General features: G+C 51.3%; 1 protein-coding gene across 8 annotated transcripts in view; it reads right to left on the bottom strand.

Moving 5' to 3' along the window:
• Nucleotides 1–1,578: 1,578 nt before the first annotated feature.
• XG (Xg glycoprotein (Xg blood group)) overlaps nucleotides 1,579–23,030 on the bottom strand; it is a 30,540-nt gene continuing 9,088 nt past the window's right edge. Inside the window, exons 2-12 of one of the 8 annotated variants that reach the window (XM_036311138.1) lie at nucleotides 18,267–18,305; nucleotides 17,082–17,105; nucleotides 14,480–14,542; nucleotides 13,111–13,173; nucleotides 11,088–11,150; nucleotides 8,966–9,028; nucleotides 6,271–6,312; nucleotides 4,947–4,988; nucleotides 3,768–3,803; nucleotides 2,280–2,396; nucleotides 1,579–1,710 (exon numbers count right to left, since the gene is read on the bottom strand). In XM_036311138.1, the coding sequence (XP_036167031.1) occupies nucleotides 1,694–1,710; nucleotides 2,280–2,396; nucleotides 3,768–3,803; nucleotides 4,947–4,988; nucleotides 6,271–6,312; nucleotides 8,966–9,028; nucleotides 11,088–11,150; nucleotides 13,111–13,173; nucleotides 14,480–14,542; nucleotides 17,082–17,105; nucleotides 18,267–18,305 (569 nt within the window). In that variant the 3' untranslated portion in view covers nucleotides 1,579–1,693. The remainder of the gene's footprint in view (nucleotides 1,711–2,279; nucleotides 2,397–3,767; nucleotides 3,804–4,946; nucleotides 4,989–6,270; nucleotides 6,313–8,965; nucleotides 9,029–11,087; nucleotides 11,151–13,110; nucleotides 13,174–14,479; nucleotides 14,543–17,081; nucleotides 17,106–18,266; nucleotides 18,306–23,030) is intronic. The other 7 variants (XM_036311131.1, XM_036311134.1, XM_036311133.1 and 4 more) reach the window with 7 other exon arrangements.

Below are 23,030 nucleotides of genomic sequence, written 5' to 3'. Positions count from 1 at the left end.
CCCCCCATCTTTCAGGTGATTGGTGGATCCCGTCCCAGTAGAACTTCTCCTGTTTTGGGGCAGACCATTCAGAGACCCGATTTTCCCACTTCTTCATACGTGTTGAAAGTGTGTGTGCCATTGCTTGGAACGAGTGGCCATCGGAAGGGGCCAGAACTGGTGAACATGGCGGGTGGGTTCATACGTCCCAGGCCAGACCTTTGAACGTGTCTTTAGCTGGTTTTTGAAGTGTGTGGTGGCGCGTCCTCACGAAGGAAGATGACTTTGCCGTGTCTTCTGGAACATTCTGGCCGGTTCCGATCGACCTGGACGTTCTTTGTCTTTCGCCTCGAGATCGTCGCTTTTAATGCGTTTCAACCAGCGTGCACAAGGATCTTGAGATGGACCATGTGCACCGTAAGCTTCCCGAAGGATACGATCCCTTTCAGCAGCACTTTTCTTCAAAATAAAGCAACGAATTAAGACTTCCCGCAAATCTGTCTCTCTTTTTTTTTTTTTTGGCACGAAATTCGACATTTTTAAGCATAAACATATCTCTGATGTTAACGCCTTCAGCAAATTTGACACAGGAAGCGTTGAAGCTTGTTGTCAATACAACAAAATAGCACACGTATCAAATCGCATATCTATCAACATACTAGAGGCCCGGTGCTCAAAATTCGTGGACTTGGGGTTGGCGGAGTGTCCCTCAGCCCGGCCTGTGCCCTCTCGCAGTCCGGGAGCCCTCGGGGGATGTCCGACGGACGGCTTTAGTGAGCCCGGCTTCTGGCTGAGTGCACTGACCACCAGGGGGCAGTTCCAGCGTTGAGCGTCTGCCCCCTGGTGGTCAGTGCGCGTCATAGCAACCGGTTGTTCCGCCGTTTGGTCAATTTGCATATTAGCCTTTTATTACATAGCAGCAGTTCTCAACCTGTGGGTTGAGACCCCTCTGGGGGTCGAACGACCCTTTCACAGGGGTCGCCTAAGACCATGGGAAAACACGTATGTAATTGCATATAGTTTTTGTGATTGATCACTGTGCTTTCGTGATGTTCGATTTGTAACCATGAAATTGGGGGTCACCACGACATGAGGAGCTGTACTAAAGGGTCGCAGCATGAGGAAGGTTGAGAACCACTGTGATATAGGATGTGTAACTCCATCGATTGAAAAAAATCTGCAGTATGAGCCGGTACACCTAGTATGCATAACCCGTGGGCACAGACAATAGGGGGTGGGGAAGGCCTGGGATGGGGGGTTGGAGGTGGGCTAGAAGGGGTTCAATGGGGGTGGGGAGAGAGGGGAACATATGTAATACTTTCAACAATAAAGATTTTAAAAAAATCGGGTGGAATCGCGGCCCCAGGAGGTAGTGTCATAGTTGAGAACCACGTCAAAAAATCTCTGTGTCTGAATGAATGAGTCAACGGAACAAATCCAATCATCTTGGGGACACCCCACCCCCCCCCGCCCCCTGCCCGGGTCCAACTGACTAACTGATCTACAGACACACAGCCCATCCAATGAGTGTGGAGGGAGGTTGGGGTTGCTTTGAGGCCACCCATCGAGGTCCAACGGGCGAGAAAACACTTTTTTTGGGGGGGGGGGGGAGGTGAATGACACCAAGAATGAGATCGAGTCCCCACAGCAGCGACGGACGAGGGTGGCTGTCCGGTGCGATGTTTCTCCTCGGGGCGACCACCGGGCGTCCCGGTCACACGTGTTCGGGTTCTGTAAGAAAAGACAGCCGTGAGAACTTGGCAGCGGAGGAAGGAAAACCCTCCGGCCAGGCCAGGGTGGCTCAGTGGTTAGCATCGACCTAGGAACCAGGAGGTCACGGTTCGATTCCCGGCCAAGGGCACGTGCCCGGGTTGTGGGCTCCATCCCCAGTCGGGAGCCTGCAGAAGGCAGCCGATCCATGATTCTCACATTGACGTTTCTATCTCTATCTCCCTTCCTCTCTGAGATCAATAAAAATATATATTAAAAAATGATAATATTTGCACCCTGACCCAGTGTGGCTCACTGGTTGGAATGGAGGCCCATGTGGGTTTGATTCCAAGTCAAGGGCACGCAAGAGACAACTGGTCCATGTCTCTCTCTCTCTCTCTCCCCCCGCCTCCCTCCCTCCCTTCCACTCTCTCTAAAAACGAATGGGAGAAAAAAACAAAAATTAATCCCTTAACCAGGCACGAAGGTCTCTATTGGACTTACCCAGAAATAACGTTGCTCATGAAAGATACCAGAAAGTATGTATTTTCTATAAATAGGAAAAAAAAAGGGTGGTGGGTGGAACTCACCATTTCCTCTAAAGCAATTTCTCCTCCTGTTACGTTGGAAATAGCCGACCGCGGCCCCCACCAGCGTCACCACCACGACGGATACGATGGGAGACACGATTTTTGCGACCGTGTTTCCTGCAGGAGTCAAGGAAAAGCAAGATCGTCTGACGGGGGAAAAAAAAAAATGGGGCCCGCAGGAACGCCGACACCCTAACCTAGCTCACCGTCACCCCCAGTTCGGGAACGAAATGGGTGTTACCGCGGGTCTCCCTGACCCTTAGATCCCTGCATAGAATTCATTCTTTACAAAAGAATGGATTCGTGTAGACGTGCCCGTCCGCTCATTGGATAAATGGCTGTGTTTCAAGCTGCTGTGCGTCAGGACGCTTTGTTACGCAGCCAAACTAGCTGATACACTTCTATGATTAATTCTTTACAAAACATGAATAGGGGCGGGCCCTTTTCCATCAAGCGTATAGGTAATGTAGATGTGCCCGTCTGCTCATCAGATAAATGGCTGTGTTTCAAGCTACTGTGTGTCAGGATCCTTTGTTACACAGCGTAGCTGACCGATACACATTTTTCATTCATTTTCTCAGTGGTCACGGTGTGAAAACTTCACACTAGACAACGGATACACCTTTTTCATTAATTCTTTTTTTTAATATATGTTTTATTGACTATTTTTAAGAGAGAGAGAGGAAAGGAGAGAGAGATTGAAACATCCATGATGACAGAGAATCATGGGTCAGCTGCGTCCTGCAAGCCCCCCACAGGGGATCGAGCCCACAACCCTGGCATGTGCCCTTGGCCAGAATCGAACCGGGGACCCTTCAGTCCAAAGGTTGATGCTTTATCTGCTGATCCAAACCCTCTAGGGCTTTAAAAAAACTTAACTCTTTTCAAAATATTAATAACTAGAGGCTCAGTGCATGAATTCATGCACCAGTGGGGTCCCTCGGCCGGGCCTACAAGATCGGGTCGAAACCGGCTCCCCAACATCCCCCGAGGGGTCCCGGATGGCAAGAGGGTGCAGGCCAGGCTGAGGGACCCCACGGGTGCACGATCGGGGCCGGGGAGGGACGCGGGAGGTTGGCTAGCCAGGGAGGGACCACGGGAGGGCTCCAGGGCGTGTCAGGCCCGTCTCACTCAGTCCCGATCGGCCGGACCCCAGCAGCAAGCCAACCTTCCACATCCCTGTATACTGGTGGGGTCCCTCAGCCTGTCCCGTGCCCTCTCACATTCAGCCCAATGGCAGAATGACCGGTCGCTATGACACGCACTGACCACCAGGGGGCAGACGCTCAACACAGAACAGCTGGCGAGTGCGGTGGCGGTGGCGGGAGCCTCTCCCACCTCCCGGGCAGTCGGACATCCCCCGAGGGCCCCCGGACTGCGAGAGGGTGCAGGCCGGGCTGAGGGACCCCCGCTGAGTGCACGAATTTCATGCACCGGGCCTCCAGGTGAAAAATGAAAAGATGGGGCTGGGCTGCACCCATGAATTACCGTGCGGGTTGCCATACGTGTTGTAGCCGCCTCCACCTGCAACGGGAAAAGCACAGGGTCACGTGTGCATTGGAGGGGCCAATTGCGGCCCCCAGTGGCCGACCTATCACCGTGGGGACTGGAATGGGGCATGAAGGGACCCGGAAACACAGCGTGCATGTCGAGGGTCAGGGAACACGCACGCATGAGCAAAGACGTGCAATTCAGACAAGCACACATACGTGCACACACATGTAGGCAGGCGCCTGTGTGTGTGTGTGTGCAAACTACATAAACACAGGTGCGTGCTTGCAAACCTCCTGCATGTGTAGCACATGGGAACACACGTACATCCCTGCATGCACTGTGAACTTGCAAATGCCACATGCATGTACACGCATGCACAAACACACATGCACACATATACAAATCAATGCCCGCGTATGCATGTGTGAACTTACAAAAGCCACGTGCATGCACACATGTGCACATGCACACACTTGCACAAAACATGCATACATGTGTACGTGCACATGTATGCTCACATATGCATGTGTGAATGCGCAAAGACCACATGACTGTGCAAATGTGTTAAACACATGTGCACATGCATGCAAATCAATGCTCACACACGTGTGTACATGATACATAGGCATACGAATGCACATACAGCCACCAGCACATGCACACACACCCATAAACACCCATGCACAAGCATGTTCATAGCTACATCATGCACAGGGGCACACAAAGGCATGCATGCACATGCAATACCAGGCCAAGCAGGCCTCCATCCCTTTAAGCAACTAAGGCCTCGCCCGGCAAGTGTGGCTCAGTGGTTGAGCATCGACCTAGGAACCCGGAGGTCAGGGTTCGATTCCCGGTCAAGGGCACAGGCCCGGGTTGCAGGCTCCATCCCCAGTCGGGGGCGTGCAGGAGGCAGCCGGTCCATGACTCTCATCATTCATGTCTCTCTCTCTCCCTTCTTCTGTGAAATTGATACAAACATATTTTTTTGCAAAAGCAACAACGAAATTGCATGCAAAGCAGGAGCAGATGGTGAGTCAGTCCCCGTGCAAAAGGCGCAGACAAAAAGGGGTATAGAGTCCCCTCTCCTCCCCCCCAGCACCCAGAGGGGGGGGTGTCAGCTCTCCAAAGACACCCTCGCCCCTCGCCGCTGTGCGGACACCACGCCTTTACCATAATTATATCCATTCGAGCTGGGTCTATTGCGCCCTCCACCTGCAGGACAGAAAGGGCCCGTGAGGCACCAGGCAAGGCCCCGGCGACACCCAGAGAGGCAGCCCATACGTGGAAGACAGGAACCCCGGAAAGAAAGATGCTGGGAAAAGTCACCAGGGCATCCAATCGGAAGACACGGTCACCCTCCAGCCCTTTTCTCATGCCCAGGAGACCCCGTGGAGATGGAGGTGCTTGGTCCCACCCCCAAAAGGTGGGGCCTGCCTCAGCCACATGCAAATTTGCCCTCTGAATGGTCAAGAGGGGCAAAAGCCCACCAGATGCGTCCAAAACACATGCTGCATCGTCATCAGGGCCAATGAAAACGAAGAGATGCCGGCCGGTGTGGCTCAGGGGTTGAGCGTCGACTTATGAACCAGGAGGTCCTGGGTTCGAGTCCCGGTCAAGGGCACAGGCACAGGTTGCGGGCTCCATCCCCAACCAGTAGGGGGCGTGCGGGAGGCAGCCGGTCCATGATTCTCTCTCCTCATGGATGTTCCTCTCCCTCTCACCCTCTCCTTTCTTCTCCGAAATCAATAAAAATATGTTTTAAAAATATATAGGGTGTCCCAGAATTCACGCAAGATTTGAATTCTGCGTGAGCATGAACAACGACAATGAAAACAAAATAAAAGGCTAATTATTCTTGGTTTATTGAATCAGATTCTAGTATCTATTGCCCTTTGACATGTCAATCCCTTCGATTCGATCAGCATCACCAAGTGCCAATGATGGCCCAGGAGCAGGGACCAGGAAGACCAATGGAGACCGCGGCTTTGCGTCTGTGCCAGCAAAGCCAGGGAGGCCAGTGACCCGACGTGCTATTCCATACATAAACCCTAGACTGTCTCCTTTATGAATCAATAAAAAATTACAATTTTTTATGACATACCTGTGTTTTCTATCAAAATTACTTCTTGCGTGAATTTTGGGACACCCTTTGTATATATACACTGTATACATATCCCATGTTCAAAGGCTGTTAAATTTCAACAAAAGAATGCGTATGTGCCAGCAAAGCTGTGGAGGCCATGGACCCGATGTTCTATTTCATACATAACCCTAGACTGTGTCCTTTATGAATCAATAAAAAAATTATAGATTTTCATGATAAATCTGTGTTTTCTACCAAAATTATTTCTTGCGTGAATATCTAAAGACAATACCAACACCCAAGACCCCAGGAACAAGGGATTGTGGGAGCCCAACCGGGAGCTATGGCTGGATATACTCCCCCAATTGTACCCCCCACCGCCCTCTGGGGGGCCCCGGAAGTGGGGTGTACCGTGCGAGCTTCCGTAGCCGTCATTGCTGTAGCCACCGCCACCTGCAGGAGAGAAGAAGATGGAATAACGGACCATTTTACCTGCACAGGTTTTACCTGACGGCACAAAGCCACACCCAAGAGTCACCCCCAAAGGGAACCCCCTCTGGTGGCCAGGGGTCCCCCCATGTCATGGCTTCCCGGTCGCAGGCTCAGCTCCCCGCCAAGGGCACGGACGCAGGTGGCGGGTGCACAAATTCATGCACAGGTTCCGTCCCGCGGCCTGGCCAGCGATTGGGGCCAATGGGGGTGGGGAGGGGGGCCAGCTGGGGGGAGGGGCCGCGGGGGGTTGGCTGCCGGAGCGCGCTGACCACCAGGGGGCAGCTCCGGCATTGAGCGTCTGCCCCCTGGTGGTCAGTGTGTGTCATGGCGACCGGTCGACCGGTCGTTGAGTCGTTCGGTCATTGGGTCGCTTAGGTTTTTATACGTAGATAGATGTGGTGTCGGAGAAGATGGATACGCACATTTCTAGTCATTGTCAGTAAAGGCAGGGATGGTGAAAGTCCATTTCATTTTCAACGTTGAGCTATGAGCTGTTAAAGTCTAGGTACATTGTTTGGGAAACCCCGTGTGTATGTATATATCTATATCTGTATCTATATCTATATCTCTATACCTATACCCATACCCATTCCTGTATCTATACTATATCTATATCTATATCTATATCTATATCTATATCTATATCTATATCTATATCTATATCTATATCTATATCTCTATGCCTACACCCATACCCATACCTGTATCTATACTATATCTATATCTATATTTTTATCTGTATCTGTATCTGTATCTGTGTCTATATCTATATCATCTATATCTATATCTATATCTATATCTATACCCATACCCATATCTATAGCTATACTATATCTATATCTATATCTATGTCTATGTCTATGTCTATGTCTATGTCTATGTCTATGTCTATGTCTATATCTATATATCTATGTCTATGTCTATGTCTATGTCTATGTCTATGTCTATATCTATATATCTATATCTATGTCTATCTATGTCTATGTCTATGTCTATATCTATATCTATGTCTATCTATGTCTATGTCTATGTCTATGTCTATATCTATATCTATGTCTATGTCTATGTCTATGTCTATGTCTATGTCTATGTCTATGTCTATGTCTATATCTATATATCTATATCTATGTCTATCTATGTCTATGTCTATGTCTATGTCTATATCTATATATCTATATCTATGTCTATCTATGTCTATGTCTATGTCTATGTCTATATCTATATCTATATCTATGTCTATGTCTATGTCTATGTCTATATCTATATATCTATATCTATGTCTATCTATGTCTATGTCTATGTCTATGTCTATATCTATATCTATGTCTATGTCTATGTCTATGTCTATGTCTATGTCTATGTCTATGTCTATGTCTATGTCTATGTCTATGTCTATATCTATATATCTATATCTATGTCTATGTCTATGTCTATGTCTATATCTATATATCTATATCTATGTCTATCTATGTCTATGTCTATGTCTATGTCTATATCTATATCTATATCTATGTCTATGTCTATGTCTATGTCTATATCTATATATCTATATCTATGTCTATCTATGTCTATGTCTATGTCTATGTCTATATCTATATCTATGTCTATGTCTATGTCTATGTCTATGTCTATATCTATATATCTATATCTATGTCTATCTATGTCTATGTCTATGTCTATGTCTATATCTATATCTATGTCTATGTCTATGTCTATGTCTATGTCTATGTCTATGTCTATGTCTATATCTATATATCTATATCTATGTCTATCTATGTCTATGTCTATGTCTATGTCTATATCTATATCTATATCTATATCTATGTCTATGTCTATGTCTATGTCTATGTCTATGTCTATATCTATATCTATGTCTATGTCTATGTCTATGTCTATGTCTATATCTATATATCTATATCTATGTCTATCTATGTCTATGTCTATGTCTATGTCTATGTCTATATCTATATCTATATCTATATCTATATCTATATCTATATCTATGTCTATGTCTATGTCTATGTCTATGTCTATGTCTATGTCTATATCTATATCTATATCTATATCTATATCTATATCTATGTCTATGTCTATGTCTATGTCTATGTCTATCTATGTCTATGTCTATATCTATATCTATATCTATATCTATGTCTATCTATGTCTATGTCTATGTCTATATCTATATCTATGCTATATCAATAGCATCTACATATCAATATCTATTTATCCATATCTATGTATCTATATTGACAGATATCGATATATAGATATAGATATTCAGAGAGATATACACACACACACACACATACTCACAGACCCACTAGCACCTAAAGGCAGGTGTGCACACTCGGCCGGTGTGGCTCAGTGGTTGAGCATCAACCTATGAACCAGGAGGCCAGGGTTCGATTCCCGGTCAAGGGCACATGCCCGGGTTGCGGGCTCCATCCCCAACCAGTAGGGGGCGAACCTCCAGGTGCACAGCCCGCACTCCAAGGGGCAGGTAGGACGGGAAGACCCCGCCCCAGCATCTCCCACAGGGACCCAGGGTGCACCAGGTGGGGACCTTGGGCCCCGGGCACCCTCCCCGTCGGTCGGAGAAGCGCACACATACCTGCCGGGGGCCGGGGCTTGGGCCTGGGCGGGTATCGGCCGTCATCCCCATCACTGATGTAACCTGTGGAGGGAAAGACAGGACCATTCCCCAAATGCTCCCCAGAAACCCCTCTTGCCCGGCGGGTGTGGCTCAGTGGTTGAGCATCGACCTGTGAACCAGGAGGTCACGGGTTCGATTCCCGGTCAAGGGCTCAGGCCCGGGTTGTGGGCTCGATCCCCAGTCGGGGCCGTGCAGGAGGCGGCCGGTCCATGATTCTCTCTCATCACGGATGTTTCTCCCTCTCCTGTCCTCTCTGAAATCAATAAAAATATATTTTTTAATTAAAAATAAAAAATCTGTACTAATAAAAGGGGATATGCTAATTAGACTGGATAGACAAGACGTCTTCGGGACGACCTTCCAGACCAAGCCACGGTGGCAGGGCTGAGGCAGAGGGGTTAGGGGTGATCAGGCCAGCAGGGGAGGCAGTTAGGGGCGATCAGGCCGGCAGGGGAGGGCAGTTGGGGGCGATCAGGCCGGCAGGGGAGGGCAGTTAGGGGCGATCAGGCCGGCAGGGGAGGGCAGTTAGGGGCAATCAGGCCGGCAGGGGAGGGCAGTTAGGGACGATCAGGCCGGCAGGGGAGGGCGGTTAGGGGCGATCAGGCCGGCAGGGGAGGGCGGTTAGGGGTGATCAGGCCAGCAGGGGAGGGCGGTTAGGGGCGATCAGGCCGGCAGGGGAGAGCAGTTAGGGGCGATCAGGCCAGAAGGGGAGAGCAGTTGGGGGCGATCAGGCCGGCAGGGGAGGGCAGTTAGGGGCGATCAGGCCGGCAGGGGAGGGCAGTTAGGGGCGATCAGGCCGGCAGGGGAGAGCAGTTGGGGGCGATCAGGCCGGCAGGGGAGGGCAGTTAGGGGCGATCAGGCCGGCAGGGGAGGGCAGTTAGGGGCGATCAGGCTGGCAGGGGAGGGCAGTTAGGGGCGATCAGGCCGGCAGGGTAGGGCGGTTAGGGGCGATCAGGCCGGCAGGGGAGGGCAGTTAGGGGCGATCAGGACGGAAGGGGAGGGCGGTTAGGGGCGATCAGGCCGGCAGGGGAGGGCGGTTAGGGGCGATCAGGCCAGCAGGGGAGGGCGGTTAGGGGCGATCAGGCCGGCAGGGGAGGGCGGTTAGGGGCGATCAGGCCAGCAGGGGAGGGCGGTTAGGGGCGATCAGGCCAGCAGGGGAGGGCGGTGAGGGGCGATCAGGCCGGCAGGGGAGGGCGGTTAGGGGCGATCAGGCCGGCAGGGGAGAGCAGTTAGGGGCGATCAGGCCAGAAGGGGAGGGCGGTTAGGGGCGATCAGGCCAGAAGGGGAGGGCGGTTAGGGGCGATCGGGCCAGCAGGGGAGGGCGGTTAGGGGCGATCAGACCGACAGGGGAGGGCGGTTGGGGGCGATCAGGCCGGCAGGGGAGGGCGGTTAGGGGCGATCAGACCGACAGGGGAGGGCGGTTGGGGGCGATCAGGCCGGCAGGGGAGGGCGGTTGGGGGCGATCAGGCCGGCAGGGGAGGGCGGTTGGGGGCGATCAGGCCGGCAGGGGAGGGCGGTTAGGGGCGATCAGGCCGGCAGGGGAGGGCGGTTAGGGCCGATCAGGACGGCAGGGGAGGGCGGTTAGGGGCGATCAGTCCGGCAGGGGAGGCAGTTAGGGGCGATGCGGAAGGCAGGCAGGCGAACCGTTAGGAGCCAGCAGACCCGGATTGTGAAAGGGACGTACGATTGCTGATTTAGGGCTGACCCCCAAGTGGCCCTGGATTACAGACGGTGCCAGCCGGCCTGAGAGCCACCCCCCGCCCCTGCACAGGAATTTCGTGCACCAGGCCTCTAGTAAATAAATAAAATGAAATGCGCCCTGGCCGGTGTGGCTCAGTGGGTAGAGCGTCGGCCTGTGGACTGAAGGGTCCCGGGTTCGATTCCCGTCAAGGGCATGTACCTCGGTTGCAGGCTCCTCCCCGGCCCAGGGCCTGGTCGGGGCGCGTGCAGGAGGCAACCCATCGATGTGTCTCTCTGTCTCTCCCTCTCTCCCTTAAAATCAATGCAAAAATATCCCGGGTTGAGGATTAACAAGAACAACAACAAAAATGAAATGAACCCCAGTCGTTTCTGGTCTTACCTCCCCCGTCGGGGTAGCCAGGCTGTGGCCGAGGGGGCGGTGGCTTTGGTCTTGGGTAGATGTCTGTGGGAAGACGCAAAGGTCAATTTAGGAAGCTAAGGACGGACACCCTGCAACGACGAACCAATCGCGCTATTGATCGGGCCGAAGCACAGAGCAATGTCATCGGGGATTCGTAGTGGCTGCTCAGAGCACCCCTTTCAAAAACCAGATACGGCCCTGACCGGTGTGGCTCAGTGGATAGAGCGCCGGCCTGCGGACTGAAGGGTCCCGGGTTCGATTCCCGATCAAGGGCATGGACCTGGGTTGCGGGCACATCCCCAGTGGGGGGCGTGCAGGAGGCAGCTGATCGATGCTTCTCTCTCATCGATGTTTCTAACTCTCTGTCCCTCTCCCTTCCTCTCCGGAAAAAAAAATCAATAAAATGCATTAACAAAAATTAACATAAATAAATAAAAATCAGATATTCATGCCCGGGCTGGTGTGGTTCAGTGGATAGAGCCTCAGCCTGCAGATTGCAAGGTCTCGGGTTCGATTCCCGGTCAAGGGCACAAGCCCGGGTTGCATGCTCGATCCCCAGCAGGGGGCGTGCAGGAGGCAGCCGGTCCAGGATTCTCTCTCATCATGGATGTTTCTCTCTCTCTTCTTCGCTGAAATCAATAAAAATATATATTTTTAAAAAGACAGTGAAGCTCACATATTTGTAAAATCAACACCTCCGTTAACCTTCTGAAGGTCAGGGTTATCGCAAACGCTGGTCGACGGCTTATCAACGTCAGGAGCCGATATTAGGGGGAAAGCACCTCCCGTTTTATGGGGCGAAATCTTTTCCTTTTAAAAATGTGTATTGTTTTGCGAGAGAGGAAGCAAGAGGCAGAGAGAGAAACATCGCGATGAGAGAGAATCATGGACCGGCCGCCTCCTGCACGCCCCCTGCTGGGGATGGAGCCCACAACCCGGGCCTGTGCCCTTGACCGGGAATCGAACCCGGGACCTCTTGGTTCCTAGGTCGACGCTAACCACTGAGCCACCATCTAGCCAGGCAATGAACTCCTTTTATAAAACACACAAAACAAACAAAAAAACAGCTATTCGTTTTAGTTATTTTCATTTTTATTGATTATTTGTTGTTGTTTTTTTAAATTATCACTCAAGGATTTTTTTTTTTTTTTACTTCTTTTTTCCCCCCTGAATTAATCCCTAAGTGTCTGGTGTTGCTCTTTAATGAATGACCTGCTGCCTTGAACTTTACTCCTTGCTTTTAGCGACCCCTACTGGGCGAGATGAATTTGTGTCCAGCCAAACTCCCTAAGGAGCTTGCTGGAAGCTTCCAGAACCTTCCAGAACATTCCAGAAACTTCCAGAACTTTCCAGAACTTTCTGGAAGCTTCCGGAAGTTTCCGGAAGCCCTCGGCGTAGCCGGCTGCACACTGCTTTTGCCTGGTAAGGTGTTTGCTTCTTAGGGTTGATGAATTGCTGTAAAATGTATCGACATAAAGGCCAAGGTCAGCACCCCTTCCTCTTCTGTTTTTTTTTCATAAAGAATCCACGTGACTTGAGATATTCATGTTCATTGCGTGTAACATTATTAAATTGAAAATCGTGTTTCGTGAAATATTAATGCTCGTTGCATGTAACATTATTATATTTAAAATCGTTTTTTGAAATATTAATGTTTTTTGTATGTAAAAATTTTTAAAATAAAAACATTATATATATATATGCAGCTCTAGCTGGTGTGGCTCAGTGGATAGAGCGTCGGCCTGCAGACTGAAGGGTCCCGGGTTCGATTCCGGTCAAGGGCACGTACCTCGGTTGCAGGCTCCTCCCCAGCCCAGGGTTGGTCGGGGAGCGTGCAGGAGGCAGCCCATCGATGCGTCTCTCTCACATCGATGTCTCTCTCTGTCTCTCCCTCCCCCTCTCTCTCCCACTGTCTCTAAAAATCAACGGGACAATATCCTCGGGCAAAGATTAACAACAACAACAACAAAATGAAATGAGCCCCAGTCGTCGCCGTTCTTACCTCCACCGTCGGGGTAGCCAGGCTGTGGCCGAGGGGGCGGTGGCTTGGGTCTTGGGTAGATGTCTGTGGGCAGACGCAAAGGGGAATTTAGGAAGCTAAGGACGGACACCCTCCAACGACGAACCAATCACGCAAAATACCGATGCCCGGGTTGCGGGCTCGATGCCCAGCAGGGGGCGTGCAGGAGGCAGCCGATCCATGATTCTCTCTCATCATGGATGTTCCTCTCTCTCTGTCTCCCTCCCTCTCCCTTCCTCTTTGAAATCAAGAAAAATATCCTATATAACAAAAGCCTAATATGCTAAGTGTCCGGTCGTCTGGTCGGCCGTTCAACCAATCAAAGCGTCACATGCTAATGATATGCTAAGGCCGCTCGACCAATTGCTATGACGTGCACTGACCACCAGGGGGCAGACAGTCGACCAATTGCTATGATGTGCACTGACCACCAGGGGGCAGACAGTCGACCAATTGCTATGATGTGCACTGACCACCAGGGGGCAGACAGTCAACCAATCGCTATGACATGCACTGACCACCAGGGGGCAGACAGTCGACCAATTGCTATGACGTGCACTGACCACCAGGGGGCAGACAGTCGACCAATTGCTATGACGTGCACTGACCACCAGGGGGCCAGACAGTCAACCAATTGCTATGATGTGCACTGACCACCAGGGGGCAGACAGTCAACCAATTGCTATGACGTGCACTGACCACCAGGGGGCAGACAGTCGACCAATTGCTATGACGTGCACTGACCACCAGGGGGCAGACAGTCGACCAATCGCTATGACGTGCACTGACCACCAGGGGGCAGACAGTCAACCAATTGCTATGACGTGCACTGACCACCAGGGGGCAGACAGTGAACCAGTCGCTATGACGTGCACTGACCACCAGGGGACAGACAGTCGATAGGTCGCTATGACGTGCACTGACCACCAGGGGACAGACAGTCGATAGGTCGCTATGACGTGCACTGACCACCAGGGGACAGACAGTCGATAGGTCGCTATGACGTGCACTGACCACTGGGGGGCAGACACTCCAACTGGTAGGTGAGCTTGCTGCTGGGGTCTGGCCAATCAGGACTGAGCGAGACGGGCCGGAAACGCCCTGGAGCCCTCCCATGGTCCCTCCCCGGCCGGATCGTGCACCAGTGGGGTCCCCCGGCCTGGCCTGCACCCTCTCGCCATCCGGGACCCCTCGGGGGATGTCAGAGAGCCGGTTTCGGCCCCATCCCGCCGGCCAGGCCGAGGGACCCCACTGGTGCACGAATTCGTGCACCGGGGCCTCTAGTAAAAAGTTTGTTTCTTAAAAAAGAGAAGAAAAAGAAAGAAATGAAGGAAGGAATGAGGGTCCTTACTTCCACTGGTATCAGGATTTCCGGGCTGCGGGGGATACGGGGGTTTCGGCTTCGGGTAGATGTCTGCGGAGAAAAAGACGCCATGATTTTAGAAGAGGAATGAAAATATCTCCTTTTCTTAGAAGCAGCCTGGAAAATAATGACATCACTGTCGCCCGGCCGGTGTGGCTCAGTGGTTGAGCATCAACCTAGGAACCAGGAGGTCAGGGTTCGATTCCCGGTCAAGGGCACATGCCCAGGTGGCCGGCTCAATCCCCAGCGTGGGGGGCGTGCGGGAGGCAGCCGGTCCATGATTCTCTCTCATCATGGATGTTTCTCTCACTCTCTCCCTCTCCCTTCCTCTCTCTGAAATCAATAAAAAATATTATATTTAAAACATAAAATAAAACATCCTGGCAGGAATGCCTATTCCGGGCATTTTATATAAGCGGAATTCTCCAGCATTTGTGTCTCTGTGTCTGGCTTATGTCCCTTGAGCATCATGTGCTTGAGGCTCATCCACACGGTAGCCAGTCAGAGCCTCACTCCTGTTCATGGCTGCGTAATATTCCACTGTGTGGACGGACCCCCATTCATTTACCCATCGGCCCATGGACGGACACCGGGATTGTCCCCACTTTTCGGCTCTTGTCACACTGCTATGCGCACATCTGTACACAGTTTTGTCGGAATCCCTGTGTTTTCAGGGATATATATATATATATATATATATATATATATATATATAGTCCCAAAATTCACGCAAGAAGTAATTTTGACAGAAAACACAGGTTTATCATTAAAAACTGTAAATTTCTGATTGATTCCTAAAGGACACAGTCTAGGGTTTATGTATGGAATAGCACATTGGGTTCACGGCCTCCACAGCTTTGCTGGCACAGACGCAAAGCCGCGGTCTCCATTGGTCTTCCTTGTCCCTGCTCCTGGGCCATCATTGGTACTTGGTGATGCTAATCGAATCAAAGCGATTGACATCCAAGGGCAACAGATATTAGAATCTGACTCAATAAACCAAGTAAAATTAAGCTTTTATTTATTTTTGTTGTTGTTGTTAATGGTCATGCAGAATTCAAATCTTGCGTGAATTTTGGGACACCCTCTACTATATATATATATATATATATATATATATATATATATATATATATATACACACACACACCTTGGCGTAAAATTGCTATATCATGGGGTCACTCTATGTCGCCATTATTTTTTCTAAAGAACTATTCTAGGTTATTTCTCACGTCGGCTGTCCCATCGGACATCCCCACCAGCAAGGCACCAGGGCTCAGACGTGTCCAAATCTCCACTAACACGTGCTGTCGTCCACGCAGTGGAATAGTACGCAGCCATGAACAAGAGAGCGGATACCACAGGGCGTGAATGCCCCCCTCCACCCGCACCCCCAGGAAGAAATCGGTGAAGTTTCGCTGTGATTCCCAATGGCATGTCCCCAATGACTAAGGTTTTCTTGTCACGTCTGATATCTGGCCATCAATCACTTATATCTTTTTCTCACACACGTGCACACTTCTATGTAGTAAAAGTCTAATAGGCTGAGTGTCTGGTCGGCGATTCAACCAATCAAAGCGTAATATGCTAATGATATGCTAAGGCTGCTCAATTGCTTGCTATGACGTGCACTGACCACCAGGGGGCAGACAGTCGACCAGTAGCTGTGACGTGCACTGACCACCAGGGGGCAGACGGTCGACCAATCGCTATGAGGTGCACTGACCACCAGGGGGCACACAGTCGACCAGTCGCTATGACGTGCACTGACCACCAGGGGGCAGACAGTCGACCAGTCGCTATGACATGCACTGACCACCAGGGGGCAGACGGTCGACCTGTCGCTATGACGTGCACTGACCACCAGGGGGCAGCCTGTCAACCAATCGCTATGACGTGCACTGACTACTAGGGGACAGACTGTCGACCAGTCGCTATAACATCCACTGACCACCAGGGGGCACACAGTCGACCAGTCGCTGTGACGTGCACTGACCACCAGGGGGCAGACAATTGACCAGTCGCTGTGACATGCACTGACCACCAGGGGGCAGACCTCTGACTAGTCGCTATGACATGCACTGACCACCAGGGGGCAGACTGTCGACCAGTCGCTATGACATCCACTGACCACCAGGGGGCAGACAATTGACCAGTCGCTGTGACATGCACTGACCACCAGGGGGCAGACCTCTGACTAGTCGCTATGACATGCACTGACCACCAGGGGGCAGACAGTCGACCAGTCGCTATGACATCCACTGACCACCAGGGGGCAGACAATTGACCAGTCGCTGTGACATGCACTGACCACCAGGGGGCAGACCTCTGACCAGTCGCTATGACGTGCACTGACCACCAGGGGGCAGACAGTCGACCAGTCGCTGTGACGTGCACTGACCACCAGGGGGAAGACAGTCGACCAGTCGCTGTGACGTGCACTGACCACCAGGGGGCAGACGGTCGACCAGTCGCTATGATGTGCACTGACCACCAGGGGGCAGACGCTCCAACCGGTGGCACACACACCACAGCCTATAGAGACCCGCCCACACATGGCTCAGGTAAGCCCAGCCAGGTCACCACTCACCTGAGCCTGGCTTCTTGGTCGGGTCTGTAAATAAAAGACAGAACACACACACAATCAGCATGAAGGAAAGAAGTGTGAGTAGCTTTTTTAAAAGGATGTTGGCACTCAGGAGGTCCCGGGTTCGAATCCCTATCAAGGGCACAGGCCCGGGTTGTGGGCTCCACCCCCAGTAGGGGGCGTGCAGGAGGCAGCCGATGCATGATTCTCTCTCATCATGGATCTCTCTCTCTCTCTCTTTCTCTGTCCACCCCCTTCCTCTCTCCCTTCCATTATCTCTAAGAAAAAGAAAAAAGAAAAATTCAGTCCTGGCCAGTTTGGCTCAGTGGATAGAGCATCAGCCTGCAGACGGCAGCGTTGCGGGTTCGAATCCAGCCAAAGGCATGGACCGCTGTTGGAGGCTTGAGGCAGGAGGCGACCAATAGATGTGTTTCAAATATCAGGAGGACATTAAAAATTTTTTGATTAAAATAATTTTTATTAAAATAATTGATTAAAACAATTCTTATTAAAATAATGGATTAAAATATTTTTTGATTAAAAGAAAATTTTTGATTAAAACGCTTTTGATGAAAACGTCTCATTAAACAATAAAGAAAAACGTATAGATTCCTTGGCTCTCAGAATCAAATTGAAAAAAAAATAAAAAGAAAGAAATTGTGATTTCATATTCGGTACCGGGATGGCCCCTGAGAACCAAGAAAAAATTCAGCGACATTTAAAACTAAGGCTGTTTGGCTCAGTGGATAGCGCGTCAGCCTGCGGACTGAAGGGTCCTGGGTTCGAGTCCCGGTCAAGGGCACAGGCCCGGGTTTTGGGTTCCATCCCCAGTGGGGGGCGTGCAGGAGGCGGCCGGTCCATGGTTCTCTCTCCTCATGGATGTTTCTCTCTCTCCTTTCTCTCTAAAATCCATAAAAATATATTTTAAAAAAAAATAAATCGAACATGAAAAGATGGAAATTTTCCATTAAAAAAAAAAATAGCGAAAACCAGCAGCAAGCACCCAGGATACAGCCCTGAGCAGCTCAGACGGACGGAGGCAGGAGACGGAATGAACCCCACATTCAAGATGTCCCTTGGCCAAGACCTGCTCACAGGCGTCTCCAGTCTCGTGGGAAACACACCCCCTTCTTAACCCTCCCCCCAAACCCCCCCAAACCCCCACCCCCTCAATATTGGGGTACCTACCTGGGTCGAGAGCGTCAGCCAAGTCAAAGTCATCTTGTCCTGTGGGGGCAAGACACAGGGCATAAGTCACCCCAAGATGCAATAACCATGGTCCCTGATTCCTTGTCCAGAACCCCCCACCCCCCCCCCCCACACACACAGCCCGGCCGGTGTGGCTCAGTGGTTGAGCATCGACCTATGAACCAGGAGGTCACCGGTTCGATTCCCAGCAGGGGGCGTGCAGGAGGCAGCCGATCCATGATTCTCTCTCTCATCATGGATGTTTCTCTCCCCCATCTCCCTTCCTCTCTCTAAAATCAATAAAAAATATAAATGTATTTTTTAAGCGAATAGACCATGTGGCTCAGTGGATAGACCATCGGCCTGTGGACTGAAGGGTCCCGGGTTCGATTCTGGCCCAGGGCACATGCATTCCCGGCGACGCGGGATTCCTCCTCACGGATCCAGCCTCAGTTTGCAGAATGCGCCCTCTCCGAGCTTTGCCAAGCGCCCACCAAAGACGGAGATGCGCGCGTTGATGGCGATGTGGGGGTGGGGGGTGGGGGCGTGGGGATCCCCTCACATCCAGCCTCAGTTTGCACGGGGTTCCCATCTCGCCTTTGCGCAGCGCCCTCCTTGCCCCCTTGTCCTCGGAAGCGCTTGCGAGGCCAAATCCAGAGGGTCTAGGGCGCAATCGCCATCGCTCCAAAGAGGCGCGTAAAGCGGTGCCAAACCGGGTCCTGCGCGCTGTGTGCCGGCCACTCCCAGGTCCCAGGTCCTCCCAGGCCTCCGTATGGCGGGTCCCTCCCTACCCCCACCCCACCCCACCCCACCCCAGGCCTGTCCGAAGTGCCTTTGCGCAACGCGCTGAGAGGCCCCGGGCGGGTTGTCCCCAGAGCGCGCACACGGGGCCAATTCCGGAGAGGGCGGTCCGTGCGTCCTTGGCGACCTGAGCCCCCCTATCAGCCAGGCCTAAGTTGGCAGAATGCGCCCCTCTCGCCTTTGCGCGGCCCCTTCCGTGTCCCTTTTCCAGCTGCCTCCTTGGGCCTCGCAAGTGCTGGGGTTGCTAAGGAAGCAAGAGCCGCGGTTTGTGGGTGTCAGGGTTACGCACCAGGGAGGGTGGTGTGACCGTGACGCACGCGCATGGGGCGCGAGAGGAGGGGGTTGGGGTTCCAACCACCTCGCTGCCTTCACAACCCAGGCGTCTCCAGCCAGTTGCACGCACCGGGCATGAGGCCCGTGTCCACTGCTGCAGGCTGGCAGGGTCGCCGTGGGCACCACCTCCCCCAACCCCGGGGGCTCCCCAACTTTGCAGCCCACGCCTTGGCAGGATCCCCCACCTGGGACAGGGGTCCCTGGGTCAGGGAGATCCCCCGAGTCACCCACAGTGATTGTTGGGGCTCCATGCGTGGGGGTAAGAAGGGGAATTAGGAGGCAAAACTGTCCTTACGCACATTTTTATATTTTTATTGATTTCAGAGAGGAAGGGAGAGGGAGAGAGAGAGAGAGAGAAACATCCACGAAGAGAGAGAATCATGGATCGGCCGCCTCCTGCACGCCCCCCACTGGGGATGGAGCCCGCAACCCAGGTACGTGCCCTTGACCCGGGTCCCTTCAGGCCACAAGCTGACGCGCTAACCACTGAGCCACACTGGCTAGGACTTGGCTCACCAGCTGTTTCTCATTTGCATTTTTTCTTTCTTTTTTTTCTTTTTTTTTTTTTTTTTTGCTTAGCTTGCTCTGCGGTTTAATGAAACCCACAAGTCCTGTTTCCGGAGGAAGTAGCCTGTTCTGGTCTTGGGGGGTGGGGGTAGGGGGCGGGGTTAGAGGAGGGAGTTAGACAGACAAGATCAGGGCAAAGCCTTGGCTGGTGTGGCTCAATGGCTAGAGCGTCGACCTAGGAATCAGGAGGTCCCGGGTTCGAGTCCCGGTCAAGGGCACAGGCCCGGGTTGCGGGCTCGATCCCCAGCAGGGGGCGTGCAGGAGGCGGCCGGTCCATGATTCTCTCTCATCATGGATGTTTCTCTCTCTCTCTCCCTCTCTGATATAAATGCATACATATATTTATATATTTTTGAATATATTTTTATTGATTTCAAGGAGGAAGGGAGAAGGAGAGAGAGAGACATCCATGAGGAAAGAGAATCATGGATCGGCCGCCTCTTGCACGCCCCCAACTGGGGATCGAGCCCACAACCGGGGCATGTGCCCTTGACCGGGAATCGAACCCGGGACACTTCAACCCTTCAGTCCGCAGGCCGATGCGCTATTCATTGAGCCAAACCAGCCAGGGCTAAAATATATATATTTTTTTTTAAAAAAAAATAAAACTGGACATCTGTTTCTCATTTGCTTTTTTTCTTTTCTTCCACCCCTCCCCCCTTTGCTTAGCTAACTCCACAGTTTAATCAAAACCACAGTTTCCGGGTCCGGAAATGCCTGAGAAGGAAGCACCCTCAAATGTTTTAGGATGGCAGTGCTGGCCTTATGGGGGGCTATTACATAGACAAGAGAAGAGCAAAGCTCTAGCCGGTGTGGCTCAGTGGATAGAGCGTCGGCCTGCAGACTGAAGGGTCCCGGGTTCGATTCCCGGTCAAGGGCACAGGCCCGGGTTGCGGGCTCGATCCCCAAGTAGGGGGCGTGCAGGAGGCAGCCGGTCCATGATTCTCTCTCATCGTAGATGTTTCTCTTTCTCCCTCCCTCTCCCTTCCCCTGTGAAATCAATAAAAATCCATCCTATATCACAAAAGGCTAATATGCAAATCGAACAAATGGTGGAACGACCTGTCGCTATGACACGCACTGACCACCAGGGGGCAGATGCTCAATGCAGGAGCTGCCCCCTGGTGGTCAGTGCGCTCCCATAGGGAGAGCGCCGCTCAGCCAGAAGCCGGGCTCACGGGGAGCGGGCCTAAGCCATCAGTCGGACATCCCCCGAGGGCTCCCGGACTGCGAGAGGGCGCAGGCTGGGCTCAGGGACCCCCACTGGGGCATGAATTTCATGCACCGAGCCTCTAGTTTGCAATAATAATATCGCCTGGGGCAGACACTCTGCATGACCATAGCTGCTGCCCACAGAACAGACCACAGAAACCAGAGCAAGGTCTCTGGCAGCTTCCAGGAGCCACTGAATTATTTACTTTGGACCTAAAGGGCCAAGTTAGCCCCAGGCAAACTCTGAGAAAGTGGGAGGGGTGGTGAGGAGAAAGGAAAGAAAAACACCATTACTATCTAAAGCCCTGGCCGCAGTTAGACCTGTTACCAACAGAATGTACACACCACAGAATTTAATTCTTGTTGATTGCTTCCGCCTGGGGCACACCACCCACTGGCAGACATAGGCAGAGTTTTATATTTTTTTAGAGGCCCGGTGCATGAAATTCATGCACAGATGGGGTCCCTAGGCCTGGCCAGCGAGCAGGGGCGATAAGGTTCCCCACCTCCCTGCCTCTCCCCATTGTCCTTCCCTCACCTCCCGTGTCCGCCACCACCCCCATCCCCCGGTTCCCTGTCCCAGCTCAGGGCCCGGCCCCAATCGGGGCCTGCCATCCAGGGGGAGAGACCAGGAGGTTGGCAATCGGGGCCTGCGGGCTGGGGGGAGGGACCACTGGAGGTTGGCCGGCTGGCCAGTGGAGGTTGGCTGTGGGAGCACACTGACCACCAGGGTGCAGCTCCTGCATGAGAGTCTGCCCCCTGGTGGTCAGTGCACGTCATAGCGAGCGGTCGTTCCTGTGGTTCTGTACCAATGGTCTCTTAGGCTTTTATATAGAGAGATTTCTTTTAGAACAACTGTCCCTTTAAGACAATTGTCTTTTGTTTTCTTCTTCCTGTTCTTCTTGTTGTTGTTCTTCTTGTTGTTGTTCTTGTTCTTGTTTTTTTCTTGTTTTTGTTCTTCTTTTTCTTGTTGTTGTTCTTGTTCTTGTTCTTCTTCTTTTTCTTCTTCTTCTTCATGTTACCAAGGAGATTTACTCAGAAAGACCAAAGCCCATGTCATCCTGATTTCTTTCTCTCTTTTTTAAAATTGTATCTTGTTTTAGAGGAGACATAAGGAGGGGAGAGGAAGAAACATAGATTTGTTGGCCCACTCATCGGTGCTCTAACCAACTCAGCTACCCTGCCAGAGCCAGATGACATGAATTTGGAAGCAGGCAGAACTTTCACAAAGGCAATATCATGGTTTCTTTCATTTTAATATGTATATATATGTGTATATATGTGTGTGTGTATATATATGTGTGTGTTTGTATATATATACACACACACACACACATACATACACATACATACACATACATACAGTGGGGCCTTGACTCACAAGTGTCCCGACTAACGAGTTTCTTGAGATACCAGCTGTCTCTTGGCCGATTTTTTGTTTGAGTTGATAGAGTAATTTGAGTTAATGAGCTCCTTAACAAGCTTGGTCTCAGAATGAATTAAACTCGTAAGTCAAGGCCCCACTGTGTGTGTGTGTATATATATATATATATATATATATATATATATATATATATATATATATTGATTTCAGAGAGAGGAAGGGAGAGAGAGAGAGAGAGAGAGAAATATCAATGATGAGAGAGAATCATGGATCGGCTGCCTCCTGCACGCGCCCTACTGGGGATCGAGCTCACAACCCAGGCAGGTGCCCTTGACCGGGAATCAAACCCAGGACCCTTCAGTCAACAGGCTGATGCTCTATCCACTGAGCCAAACCGGCTAGGGCTTTTGTTTTGGGGTTTTTTTTAAATATATTTTTATTGATTTCAGAGAGGAAGGGAAAGGGAG

The sequence above is a fragment of the Myotis myotis genome, unplaced genomic scaffold (genome assembly GCF_014108235.1).
Source record: "Myotis myotis isolate mMyoMyo1 unplaced genomic scaffold, mMyoMyo1.p scaffold_m19_p_50, whole genome shotgun sequence".
In the NCBI taxonomy this organism is placed as follows: domain Eukaryota; kingdom Metazoa; phylum Chordata; class Mammalia; order Chiroptera; family Vespertilionidae; genus Myotis; species Myotis myotis.
This window is presented reverse-complemented; position numbering and strand designations above follow the sequence as displayed.